This window comes from Desmodus rotundus, chromosome 3, assembly GCF_022682495.2.
Source record: "Desmodus rotundus isolate HL8 chromosome 3, HLdesRot8A.1, whole genome shotgun sequence".
Lineage (NCBI taxonomy): Eukaryota > Metazoa > Chordata > Mammalia > Chiroptera > Phyllostomidae > Desmodus > Desmodus rotundus.
The window spans coordinates 161,145,492-161,159,425 of record NC_071389.1 but is presented as its reverse complement, the minus strand read 5'-3'; the positions used below and the strand labels follow the sequence as shown (position 1 = coordinate 161,159,425).

The window sequence follows — 13,934 nt, the reverse complement described above, 5'->3', positions numbered from 1 at the left end:
AAAGCAGCAATTCAGCTACTAAAGGACCTTTTTTGTTTCAATGGTTTTAATTCAGAGTGGGCAGGACAGAAGTCTGATTACATGAAATTAAGGGATGGGGAGAATGTAGAGATAGTGGGTATAGACTTTTCTATTAATAGGTTTAGAAATGGAGGAAAAGTAGTAGGTTGATGGAATGGAAGAACAGTTGAAGTGTAATCTTTCTCTCACTTAGAAGTACCTTTTTTCTGAGGAGACTGTTAGTCCGAGGCCTGAACTATGGCCATCGCTCAGTGTTTATTGCTCAATGCGTTATCTTGATCATTCTCAAAAGAACCCAGCAGTATTAGGACCATTTAATTCTTTTAAAATTTTATTTGTTCAATTACAGTTGGTATTTAATATTATTTTGTATTAGTTTCAGGTGTACAGCACAGTGACTAGACCATCATAATTTACAAACTGATCCCTCTGGTATTTCAAGTACCCACCTGGCATTAGGATCATTTTAGAGGTGAGGAAGCCGAGACAGATACCGAGCCATCCCTCTAGCTTCACTTTGCAACTTCTGAGTAAATACCTCTTGTGAGAAAATGTTATTTAATTCATTTTAATGGTCCTCAAATTCATGGAACTATTTATTAAGTGATGAGACACAATTTAAACCCGAGTTTAATTGGCTCTAAAGCTGAGGTACTTTTACAGCCCCGAGATTGGTTGAGACGGAATTAATGACAGGGTACAGTCCAAGGGAGGCAAGGGGACGAGTGTCCTGTTGAAATGGTAGACTGGATGAAGTCCAGGCTGAGCAGTGAGACCATGGAGGAGACGTTCTACATATTTAAACAACAAGCACTGTTTTTGCCGTAAACATCTTTGCCACAGCATTTTTGCTGTGCAACAGATTGGCTCTAAGGCAGTTTCTCAAAGGTAAATTAACCGGTTGACGGCTTGGTTTACATGTGACAGACTTAGTGTAGTTAGGCTAGTTGTCAGTTTAGTTTCAATTCTCCATTGACTAAATTCTTGCAGTATTCCTATTTTCATATTGTATAAATCTTAGCCCTCAGAAGGGTCTCTACAGGAAGGAGTAGACATGGTGACCCTGGAACAGTGGATGATAAGTATGAAGCCAGATGGCAAAGCTACCGATAAGGCCAGATCGCATACTATATTAGAAGGTGATAAAGTGGTTTGCCAAGGTTTGGTGAGCACAGTCATCCTTCCACCTGTCAAAACCTAAAGTTTATCAGGCTGTGGCAACTAGGAAAGATGTGGCTACTAATTCACACCAGTTTTTGAGAGCACTAATTACTGCTGCTTTAGTGGGGAACTGATACTTCTCTTAAGGAAGGAAGAAATAGTAGTGAAAGTGAGAAAGTACGATGCTAAACAAGGAAGCAAACAAACCAAAAAAAGAAAAAAGGTATAATACTATGAACAAAAAGCTTCCCAGACAATGTGTTTTCATTTTTTCCATAAAGTTTTTGTTTTTAATTTTTCATATTTCACTATGTCCTTTTTAATGTCTCTTTTATTTTTTTATTATTTTACCTTTTATGGAGAAATTGCCTTATGACTAATTAGTTGTGTTATGGAAATGTTTGCAGCATTTACAGTCAACGTGCTTAGGGTGGAAAATACCAGACGTGCAGAGAAGGGCACAGGGTGAGAGAATGATGCTTATTCCCACACCCTGTTCACAAAATGATGTGGAATGAGGACCGTTGAGAGGCACTGAGGGACTAGGTTGATAAAGAAATGAAAATATGTTTTTTGGTGGTATGGAAGTGAGAAAGGTTACAGGGTAGAAGGGTTTGGTTGAAAAGGCTACATCAGAGCTTGAAGTCTGGCTTGGAGCTCATTCAGCTCTGTGCCGGGGTCAGTCAGGGGTTTGGAGTGGAGCTACCGTGACTAATGTCCATGAAGGAAAAAGCCCTGTCCTGAGAAGGGTAGCGCTGTCATTTTTGAAAGGAAAGCTAGCTGTGTGGTGGGCATTCACATCATGGTAGAAGTTGGGAGAGCATCACGGCAAAGCAGAGATGAGCAGTAGAAAAGAGTTAGCTCTGTGTCGCAGACATCGAAAGAGGGGCGGTGTGGCTGTGACTGCCACTTGGCTGGAAAGTGTGTGGTTTCTGCATGCATCTCAGCTCGTGAGCAGGATGGCCTGGAAAAGGAGGTGGCCTCTATTATAGAGTATCAGTAAAGAATGTCAAGTCTTCTGGAAGAATTGGATTCAGATGCTGGGCTTTTAAGGCAGACACATTTACGTTCAAGTCTCAGGCCTGACACTTAGCTGTGTGACTTGAACTCTTGTTCCCACATCTTCAAAGTTTGGTGAACTTATTGCATGAGGCTGTGGAGGAGAGATAAAGGAGAAAAGCCATGTAAAGAACACAGAGTAAAGAGTAAATCCTCAATCAGTATTTTCTGGGTGACAGGCAGGCAGCATTGCGTTTTACTGGTTGAACGTGCCGGCTGTGGGATCAAACATCCTTGATTTGGTCTCAATTCAGCGATTTACAGTCTGGGTGACCGTAGCACTAGCTACCCAAGTCCCTTAACTGTTAGCGAATTTGTCTCCTAATAGCAGTGAAATTGGGGTGTATTATAAGATTGTTATGAAAAGAAAATGCATGTAAAGTATTTAACACAGTGCCTGACACAGAACAGATACTCAATAGTACTGAAGTGTTAGCTCCTAACCTTAATAATGAGTAATAGGAATTAGTAACAGCCGGAATCAAGGATACTAATCTTTAGTTAGATACTTAGTTTGTATTTGATCAGTCCATAACCAGCTTTAACTAAGATAAGTACTAAGAACTCATTTTTTAAGAGCAAATATTCTTAATTGTCCTTTTGACTTCAGTTCGTTGGAAATCCTGGGATTCAGAAATGTGGATTTAAAGTAATTTCTTCTGTAGCATGCTTGCCTGCTGCGTTAGAGGCGTTATCTCTGGAAGGTGCTCTTGATTTGGTGCTTCAGACACTGCAGATGTATCCGGATGACCAAGGTTGGTACAACTTGAACTCAGGATTTATGGTAGATTTTTACAGGTCTTTAGGTGCTGGTGGGGTGTTTTTCAATTTTTTTCTTTAGTTTGAAATTTAAAACAATTAATTTTGTTTATTTTTACTTTATTCTTCTAGAAATTCAGTGTCTGGGTTTAAGTCTTATAGGATGCTTGATTACAAAGAAGAACTTATTCTTGGTAACTGGGCGTCTGCTGGCAAAAATTCTGGTTTCCAGCTTACAGCGATTTAAGGATGTTGCTGAATTACAGGTTAAAGTAGGTGCATTATCTTGAACGGAATTTGATCTTGTGCAGATTTCTTTCAGAACAGTTGGTATAATCCCCACTTTACATTAATGGAGATATTCTAGTTAATTGAAAACCATTGATCATTTTGTAGTATTTTAATTGTAGAAGATGAAGAGAATTATATTAAATCTTTAAAGATCTTGTGTGTAATCATTAAACATCTAAAATCAGCATTTTTTTTTTCCATTGGTTTTTTTTATGAAAGAGCAGAGAGCATGCTAAAGAAATTCCAGGTAGCAGAGCTTCATTTGCTTAGGTTTTATATAAATGGAAGTGGTGATTATTCTGAAGTTTGTCGTTCTCTGTGTTCTGTTGTGGGTTGCTCCCCTGTAGTAATTTTGGCCCTTGATTTTTTTTTTTCTTGCAGTGAAGATATTTTAAACATTTTTTATCAAGCAAAATTTAAAATTTGATGTAAATCCCTGTTTTTATTAGGAATCCAAGATATTGGCTTAAGGTTAATTAAGGTGAGATTTAAGAAATAAATTGTTTCAGGATTTTCCCCCTAATGTTATGAAAACAAATAGTTTTTTTTTTTTTTTTTTAAGATTTTCTGCCTTGGTTGTAGTTTTTAGTAATGGAGTTTGCAACTTTCACACTGGACTCAGCAAATATTTTCATGAATGGGAGCATTGACCAGGAATAATATTGCCTGGGCTCCAACCTTTACAGAGACTTTATTAGTAAATGAGATACTGGATATAAAGTCTTAAATTTTAAAGTGCTGCTGGACACACAGCATTCTTAGATTAAAAATGATGGTGTGTTTTATAAATCTGTTTTTTATCATGTGCCTCCACCTAGACTAATTAAAGCCAGAACTGATTAAAAGTAATCCAAGGGAAATGATTTCGTACACGTATGAGACCCTCAGTTCCTCAGTGATGACTCATCTAGGCATAAATTCTAAGATCACTGAGGTAGAGGTTGTACACTATTGACCAGTGGGCTGAATTTGGCCTGCCAATGTATACTATTTGGCCAGTTCTGCATTTATAAGTTTTTAATTTGAATTGTGTGCCTTCCACACATTTGCATTACCTCTCTGTGGCTGCATTTATTTGAGTTTGCAGGACCTCTGCCCTAGAGGTGGGTGGATGCATAAATTAACTACTTTTTAATCAAATGTTAAGCAGTATTTGTAGAAACTCAGTGTCTTAAGTGCTCAAAATAATTATTTTAATATTTTTATTATTTCATTAATATATGAAATTGACAGATATTAAAAATCTAAAAACTTAAGCTGATCTTTGGTGAGTTTACCCAAACTAAATAATACTAAAGCCAAAAGTTCATTCTTTCCTTAAAGTATCACATGAGTGGACAATCCAGACAACTCTTGGCAGTAAGCTTTGGTGGCTCTAAAAAGTAACAGTGTGACTGATCAGTTCTTTATAAACTCTTTGCTTTAAGGATGTCAACTTCAGGGTGCCTTCAGAACTTCTCTCAAATACACTTAACGTGAATGAAATCAGGAGCTCAGATTTGTCTCTTGGAGGTTAAAATTTCAGGAGCACAAAATGTTGGGGAAATACTGGGCTACCTAGAGAAGCTAACCTGCAATCTCAGAATAAAAAATTCACTTTTCCGGCCTGTTTGGCTCTGTAACCCTGCCCACTGTGCTGTTCTAATCCTGATTAATATCTGGCTTTCATCCTGAGGAATGGCTTCAGACAGCAATTTTTAAAAGGCATGTATTAGTGGGTTAGGTATTTTTCCTGCTTTGTTAATTAGCATTTTATTCTCTGTGTGCCTACTATACATAGGATTTTACAGGATTGTTTCAAGGTTTATCACTTCCAAGGACAAACCCGGTAAATATATCTACTTAGCTAAGTGAACAACTCAGGTTTTAAGTATCATATACAGGCTCCGTTTTATGTTACTTATTTGTTCTCGTTTGTCCATAATTGCTCTTGTTTTTATTACTTTGGTCACACGTGCAGGGATTTCAGACAGTCTGGACAGTGCTGGAATTGTCGGTGTCCTTCTCCAAGCTGCTGGTGCATTACTCCTTCGATTCAGTAATATTCCATCGCATGGCTTCCAGTATCGTGGAACAAAAGGATCAACAGGTACAGTGCCTCTCACCTGTGTGCGAACTCTTGTGTATTTAGCAGACTCTAATCCTCCTTTTCATTCTCTTTAGTTTCTAAACCTTTGTTGCAAGTGCTTTGCCAAATTAGCTATGGATGATGAGTTAAAAAGCGTGATGCTGGAGAGAGCGTGTGAGCAGAATAACAGCCTCATGGCTGAATGCTTGCTTCTGTTGGGAGCGGATGCCAATCGAGCGAAGGAGGGAGCTGCTTTAATTTGTCAGGTAAATTTTCAAGATGACACCTTTACCTTTACTCTGTTGACTCTGCCATTGTGTAGCCATTACTTACATCCTAGTTTTCCCTGCTGAAGAACTTACATTGCACAAGTGCTTGTGCTTTGTAGTAGGAGTTAGGTTCACGGAATTTCAGAGGTAATAGGGCCCTTGGGTGTTACTACCATCCAATCCTTCATTTTATTTGTTTCCTTAGCTTGCTAAGGTGCATAAATAACTTTTCAAATGTGTCTCTTACTATGCATCTCTGTAGAAACTGTTCACCAGCCACACTCCACTCAGCCCTGTATTTAGTATTAACCGTTTCCAACCATTTTCTCTTTGTTTTGAGTCTCTTTGACTAGAAAGCTCTTCCCTTGGGGCCACTGTATGTGGTCCTGTAGGCTGGAACCACACACCGTAGGGGGTGCCGTTCACAGGGACATCCCTGCCACTGGCCATCCCCAGAGCTGTGTAGCACTGTGGTCCTGCCTGTTTTCTCTGCCTTCTCTCCTGCACTGTGCAGACATCTGTCTAATTGTTCTACTTTTCCTTAAAAATGTAACACAAATCTCTTTCCTGGATAAAGCCCTCCATGCACTCACCGACCTCCACGAAAAGCGGAGATTTACTTCTGTAAGTCCACGACAATTTATGGACACCTCTTGAACGTCTTGTGAGTTGTATGAAAGTAGAAATGTACCACATTCAATTTTGTGTCAGTCAGAATACCTAACTCATTGCCTTGCAGTGTGAATTCAATAAGCATTTCCTGAAGTGCCTTACATGTTATTTCAAATTTGTCTCTGTTGTATGAATTTTAGAGTTTATAATAGCATTCAGGTAGCACCATGTGTATTTTCTAGAAATTTGATAATATTTCTAGCAAAGCAATTATGTATGATTTAATATACATTAGTGGATAACCAGCAGTGCACTGTTTTCTAGTAATTTATTTTTAAAGCCTTACTTTATTTAATTTCTCACTTGCCTAAGGATTCAAATCAATATTTCAACTGTAAGATTCAGTTAGTACTAATTAGCAATCTGCATAAAAATAAACTGAATCTGTAACTCATTTTCATGCACAATTAGTTTATGCATTAAAACCAAATAATCGAATAAGTTAAATTTAGTCAAATATCTTTTAAGCAAGCAAGATTAAAAATAGTTGCTTCTTTATTTCAAAGGTAGTTAAATTATTTCTCTCAATAATTTAATATGTTCTTATTGTGTATCTCCTGTGATATGAGCAGATCATTGCATTAATGTGTTTTGGGATATGCTAAAGAATTGAAAAGTAACTTCTCCAAGTTTTTCTTTCAGAAACAATGTACCTAAAAGCACCTTAATGCAATGACTCTTCATTCCCCATAGAGAGTGCTTTCTTCTTTTCTTTCAATTTATCTGACTCTTTCTATAAATAAGGAGATTTTTATTTTTCTTCCCTTTTAAAACAAAAACTTAATAGCTTGCATACATATCTTTTCTTTGAAAGAAAATCAGATCTTTACATCCATAGGTTTATTAAATTTAAAGAATTTATCCTAGCTGTCAGATTCTTTTGTCTATCAAGTAATATATTTTGATTAAATATGTGATAGATTGATTGAACAGACTTTATTTTGTATTAGTGCAAAAAAAATGGTAATCAAGACTATCTATTCATGTGCCAATGCTGCGTATTTAAGGGCTGTTCAGAGCAAGGGTGGAGTTAATCTTGTTAGGCTTTCTGAGGAGAATTTAACGATATAGTGTGTCTGATTGGTAGAGCGGAATATGGGAGATTAATTCTGGGTATGAAAATGCAGGAATAGAGAGAGACCTGAAGATAAAACTCTTCAAAGCATGGTGGGATGAGCAAGTGTAATGAAATCTGAATAAAAGTAATAAATACTTTTGTGGTGTTCATTACCACCTGGGCCCTGCTCTTGAGTTCTTTACACAACTTAACCCTCACCACAACCCTAGGAATGGGTTCTAGCATTACCCCCATTGTAAGGTAAGGATCTGAGGCACAGAGAGGTTAAGTAACTTGCCTAAGAATGCTCTGTGGCTAAGTAGTGGAATATCTGCCTCCTGAGTGTCTGCGTGACACGTTTTCTCTTCTTTTTAGAGTTTGGGAGAAAAAATTCTTTAATTAAACCAAGTTTACATGTTCACACTTATGGTTTAACTAGAATAATTTTCCCAAATTTTGATTGAACTAAGGACCAAACAGATATAATAGCAAGAGTTCCTTCAGAACACTGGGTCCTAGGTTCCATTGTAAGACCTCTCAAAAGTGAAACTCCAAATATTGAAATAATTTAATAATTGGTGGTGAAAACAACTACCTATGAATGAAAACAATTTCTGAGAGGTCCAAACATGCAATGCATGTCACATGCAAACACCGCAAGTATTAAAAGCCTTTTTTTCCATATTCGTAGTTTCAAAACAGGGTGTCTTTTAGCAACTAAAAACTACCAACTGACATAATCAAATTATCTTAGAAATATTACCTGTTATCTTTAAACTTTGTGTGTTAACCTTGGTTCACCCTGATTTAGTCCATATATGTGAACATGCAGACTACCAGAAACTGCTTCTTTACTTGTCTACTGCCCCAGAGCAACTAGGGCTTCCACTTTTCACAACCCCATCGTGTGTGTGATACAGAAATAAAACCCCGTCTGACATAGCCATGTTTTCAGATAAGTTCGTTTCCTTGAATAGTATTTACTTTTATTTACTCCATAAACATCATGGATTGTTTTTCAATTAAAAAATACTACTTAGTGTCCTGGCTGGTGTGGTTCAGTGGATTGAGTTCTGGCCTGCGAATCGAAGGGTCACTGGTTCAAATCCCAGTCAGGGAATATGCCTGGGTTGTGGGCCAGGTCCCTTTTAGGGGGCGTGTGAGAGGCAGCCACACATTGATGTTTCCCTCTCTTTTTTCCTCCTTTCTCCTCTCTCTAAAAATAAATACATAAAATTAAAAAAAATACTACTTAGTGACTTCACTAATGAGTGGGATTTTTTTTTAAGTTCAGGTATATCTCAAAAATAAACTTTGTCACGTAGTTTCCAGTTTCAGGTACTAGTGCCTGTACAGGATCTTAGATGGCTGAACCCAGGAGCCAGATTCATTCCTATGTACATCCACTCGGCTGTCTGAAGGAGTCGTGTGACTTCACTGAATTCTCAGGCAAAAAATTAAAGTACTTTCTAAAGTTACCGTGAGTTTTGTGCCATGTAGAATTTTCAGTTCAAGGTCGGTTTGGATATTATACAAAAAGGCATGCAGAACCACACATTGTTACAGAACAGCAGGAGAATATAGCACAATGTAGACCACGGGTGAGACTAACCTCAGGTAGAAAAAGGGAGTCATTATATAAGTAACATTTTATCTACCATAAAAATGTATAACTTCTACAAAACCCACCAACAGTGAAAAGACAGTCCATTAAATAAAAACTATGTGTAAAACCCATGGTATTTGGGAAAAGGCAAAATGTTTATAAAGGTAGTAGGTTTAAAAATGTAACTTTTCCCTCTTATCGGTTACACATTAACATATACACACTAATTGAAAATGTGCTATAACCAGTGTCTGAAAAAGCTGATCAACATTTCTGAAATGAATTTTCTATATACTATAAGTGTTAATACTGCACAGGTACAATTGAGCAATACTTCGAAACAAAGACAAAGGGATTTTCTCCCTCAAAACAAGCTTTAAACATCAAAACCTATGTTTATAAAAATGTAGAACTTTTAGCAGTGTAAATATTTCAAAGGAAAATCATTTAAAAAATACTCAAATGTTCTTTATATTCCAGGCTTGGCAACCTGGTTCTCTAACATAGAAGCCTTCAGAGCCATCTCATGTCTCCCCTCGCCAGCTGGCTCATCCTGCTGCAGCCTCCATTGCGCTCTCTGTTCTGTTGTGGCTGCTCACTGTCTTGGGCATCAGATTCTCCATTTGCAGCCTTTGAACCTGTTTGGTCCTTTTCTAGTTTTTGTTTGGCCCTTTCTTCCCTTGATCTTTGGTTTTATTTGCTTCCTCCTGTCTTTGTTCAGCAAGAGATTTGTTTAGCTCTTGTATGATTACAGAATCTCCTTTACCAACCAAAAACATGTTCTTAAACTTGTTATACAACATTGTAGACTTCTCCATGACAGTCTGACTCACTTTGAAGTTCCATGGTGTTTCAGTGTTGTAATCCTGTCTCTGTGTTTCTGAGCTTGTTGCACTGGGGCTTGAAGTCAAACAAAAACTAGTTTGTCCAAAGCCCTAATGCGCCTGCTCCCTGCTTTAATCTCTTGCTTACACAGCAGATTCATACTAGTGCTGGTAATGGGTTGTTCGTTTATTCTCAAATGCTAATTTAACATATTTGGTTTTGATTGTTGCCTACATTAATTATAAGTGAGAAGATGAGAGAGATTTCAAAGGATAATAAATTATACTTTCAGTAAAGTTTGATTCTATTCTGAATTACCTTAATTGTTATTTAAATCCAAAACCGTGCATTTCTGAGCAGTATTTTTTTCCTCTAATGAAGTTGAAATTACTTTCTTAATTTTCTTTTGTCCATTACACTTTCTTACATCTCTCTCTTTTCATGGCATCCTATGCCTCAAGTCAGCTTAGATTGTGTTGGTCCCCCAAGGAAAATATCTCTACGGAAACATATTGAGCACCTTCCATGTGAAAAGCACAATGCTAGATAAATAGTAAAGAATATAAAAGGGGTTTCCTCTTTCAAGATTTTTTTTCCTAAGTGTGTGTTGAAAGAGGAGGGAGGTTAAAACATAATTCACCTTAGTACAAAGTAGGCAGTAAGTGCTATAATTTGGGGATTAAAGTTTGCTGAGCTATAAGAGAAGGCATTTGTAATTGGGTTTTTTGGTCCTTTCCTTCCCCCGCTGGCTCCCTCTATCCCAAATTCCGTACAGGCCTGTAAAGGGGAGTTTAGTAGTTTGCTAGTTAAACTGTGCATATTTCTTGGGCATTGCACTGTCCACAGAGGCACAGACAGAGTGGCCACAGCATCATGTCTTCCATCCCCATTAGGAAGTGGGCAGGCACACCTGGTTCAGTGTGCTAAGTACTGTGCTAAAGAAAACAGGGTGGGAGCCTGGAGAAGGAAGGCTGTGTGTGGCCCGGCAGGTTGGCAGCAAAGATTCGCTGTGCAAGAGACTTTGAAGCAATTCCTTGCAGAATGAACTTCTTTTTGCTGGGTGAAGGGCAGAGTTAGACACTTAGGGCTACAGAAATAGCACAAATGAAGGTAATTTTGCATATTGCATTTGGGGGCATGCCCTGGGGCAGAGGGGTCTTAAAAGATTTTTAAATAGCACAGTGCCTTGGTTCTATCTAGCGTACAAGGGTACCATAGTGGCCCTGAGGAGACTGTGTGGAAGGTGGGTGATGCTGGAGACTGGTGGGAATTAAGTTGGTGCCATCAAACCACAGGATTGTCCCCTCAAATCCTTTGGGCACACTTTAATTCTGGAGAATTCAGAAATTTCCCCAATCTCGTACTTCTGCTGAGGACCTGGTACCTTAGGTCTTAGAGTCTTCTTTCCTTTCTTTCTTAGACCTTAATTTTGTGTAGTGAATGGAGCGCAGGCTTTGGAGCCAGCAGATTTGATGTCAGATCCAAGTCTCTTATTGACTAGCTCTAAAGTGTTTGGACAAATCACATATGTTTTCTATTAATCTATAAAATGGGCTAATAATTTATGTAGCCTAGGGTTTTGTTTTTATAAGAATTATAGATCACATATGGACATAATTTAGCATAGTACCTGACATATAATACTTCCGTTGTCTATTATTTTGATCTTCTGTTGGTAAAACACTGCATGCCTTTCCGAAGCTGTTTCTGGACAGGGCCGGTGTGCTGTGCTACAGGATGCTCAGCTTCTCTCTGCTTACAGTGCACACGAGTTTTTGTAGCACCTAGTAAGCTAACCTACCTTGACACAGCTGTGAACATAGAACATTCAGGGGAAGGTAGAAAACTGAGAGAGAGGGTATTTCTTTGTGGTAATTCAGATTCTTGTCCCGAGGAGCTCTGGAAAACTAGAAATGAGTGATGACTGTCTTTCGCACATGGCCTTAACAAATGCTGTAATATTTGTAGTCTATGTTACAAATGAAGGCAGGGCAGGAAGTACTCACTGCGTGAAGGCACTTGTGTGCCAGCTGTCTTCCAATGAGCAAACAGAAGCCCAGGAAGCGTAAGCCTCAGTTCCTCTGACTTCAGGTTTGTGAGCCTGTTCTTCATATCTTTTGCCTCTTGCGTGATAACTGACTCTCATGTGGCAGATTATTTAATTTATACTACTCTGATATGTGTGGTGCTCATCTTATTTCTTTTCCTAATCGATTTCAAGGATGAATTTTACCTTATTTTATTTTTGTTTCTATCTAAATTTATGGATGTAGTGAAAAATCACCCTAAGTTCAATTTACCAGTCTCCCAAAAGGAACAAGTACAGGTTTTTAATATGCTTGTATATGTTTCTCTTGAACAGGTATGTGAAAAAGCGAGCAACCCCAAACTGGTGGAACTGTTACTGAGCAGTGGGCCCCGTGAACAGGATGTGCGGAAAGCGCTGACAATAAGCATCGGGAAAGGTGACGGCCAAACCATCAGTTTGCTCTTAAGGAGGCTGGCCCTGGACCTGGCTAACAACAGCATCTGCCTCGGGGGATTTGGTATAGGAAAAATCGAACCTTCTTGGCTCGGTCCTTTATTTCCAGATAAGACATTTAATTCAAGAAAAGAAACAAGTAAGTATTTAAAAAAAAACATTTGGTACGTGTTATTTTTAGTAGTATTTTTGAAGTCACTAATCTTTTAGTTAGTTTTCATTCCACTTTGGTGCAACATAAGCCAGAAAAATTGTAAGGGTTTGGGTATCTTTTTCTTTTGTCATTAAATGCTTGGAAGTGATACTATATTTAAGTTCTTTATTACCCAGCAAATACATATTTTATAAGGATAGTACAATACTGTGGGATCTTTCTGAGGGCTTACTTTTCTTTTTATATATTTTATTTATTTATTTATTTTCTAAAGCATTTATTTATTTATTTTTAGAGAGAGGGAAAGGGAGGGAGAAAGAGGAGAGAAGCATCAGTGTGTGGTTACCTCTCTGATGCCCCCCCGACTGGGGACCTGGCCCACAACCCAGGCATGTGCCCTGACTGGGAATTGAACTGGCACCCCTTTGGTTTGCAGGCCTGTGCTCAATCCACTGAGCCACACCAGCCAGGGCTCTTTTTATATATTTTAATTTTTATTATAAAAGTAATTTACCCTGGCTGGTGTGGCTCAGTGTGTCGGGCACCAGCCTGTGAACTGAGAGGTTGCTGGTTTGATTCCTAATCCCGGCACAGATCTGGGGTGCGGGCCAGCCCCGGCTGGGGGCATGTAAGAGGCTGCTGATTAATGTTTCTCTTGCACATCAATGTTTCTCACCCTCTCTTTTTCCCTCTCTTCCCCTTTCTCTAAAAAATAAATAAAATTAAAAAAATCCCACAAGTTCTCAGGCCCCCAACCCCGCATTGCCAATACACTTGGGCTGGAGCATTTGCATTTAAAAATAAAAAGTAATTCATGCTCATTTTAACAGTAGGGAATCAGTCATAAGGAAGAAAATAACAATAACTTATTTCATCTCTTATATGTAACACATGTAAATTTTTTCTATACTTGTTATGTGTTTATGTATACATAATGCATTTAAATGTGTATGTATCAACAGAAACTTACATATGTACTTTCATTTTCAAGTTAATATACTGTTGGTTCCAGTAATACGTTCGTTACTGGAATTAGTCAGTGCTTCTCACTCCAGTTAAGGCGGTGGCTTCCAAGAAAATGTATCTCTGCACTCACAAGTGTTACAATAGTGCCTTGGGAGATTCCCTGGTGAAACCTGAAACTGGCCTCCGAACACAGAGGCCAAGAGACTGAGGACTGTTAGGTGGCTGGTTTAACAAGCAAGGGAACTTAACATATGAGACTCACCTCAGGCAACTGCAAAATGAGTAAATCTTCCCACCTACCTGCCAGAATCTTAAAGGTTATATTCAGGTCTGAACTGGTTTCAGTCACATATTCAGTCTAATTAGTCTCAACCAAACCTCAATCTGTCAAAGGTGACATCCTTGGGACAGCTCCCACTGTGGGGACAAGGGGCAGCTTGCAAAATCCAAGGTCATGGCTAAGAGCCTCCAATTGCCCAGGGCCAGCTCACGGATTAGCCAGTAGTCATGTCCTTCTGGTGACCTCTGCCAACATTTACTTTGT

General features: G+C 38.5%; 1 protein-coding gene across 4 annotated transcripts in view; it reads left to right on the top strand.

Moving 5' to 3' along the window:
- The window catches only part of LRRK2 (leucine rich repeat kinase 2), a 166,863-nt gene that overhangs the window by 82,550 nt on the left and 70,379 nt on the right, over nucleotides 1-13,934 (top strand). For all 4 annotated transcript variants that reach the window (XM_071221057.1, XM_053921621.1, XM_024575582.4 and 1 more), the window contains 5 exons: nucleotides 2,852-2,996; nucleotides 3,133-3,272; nucleotides 5,252-5,380; nucleotides 5,455-5,625; nucleotides 12,151-12,409. In XM_071221057.1, the coding sequence (XP_071077158.1) occupies nucleotides 2,852-2,996; nucleotides 3,133-3,272; nucleotides 5,252-5,380; nucleotides 5,455-5,625; nucleotides 12,151-12,409 (844 nt within the window). The remainder of the gene's footprint in view (nucleotides 1-2,851; nucleotides 2,997-3,132; nucleotides 3,273-5,251; nucleotides 5,381-5,454; nucleotides 5,626-12,150; nucleotides 12,410-13,934) is intronic.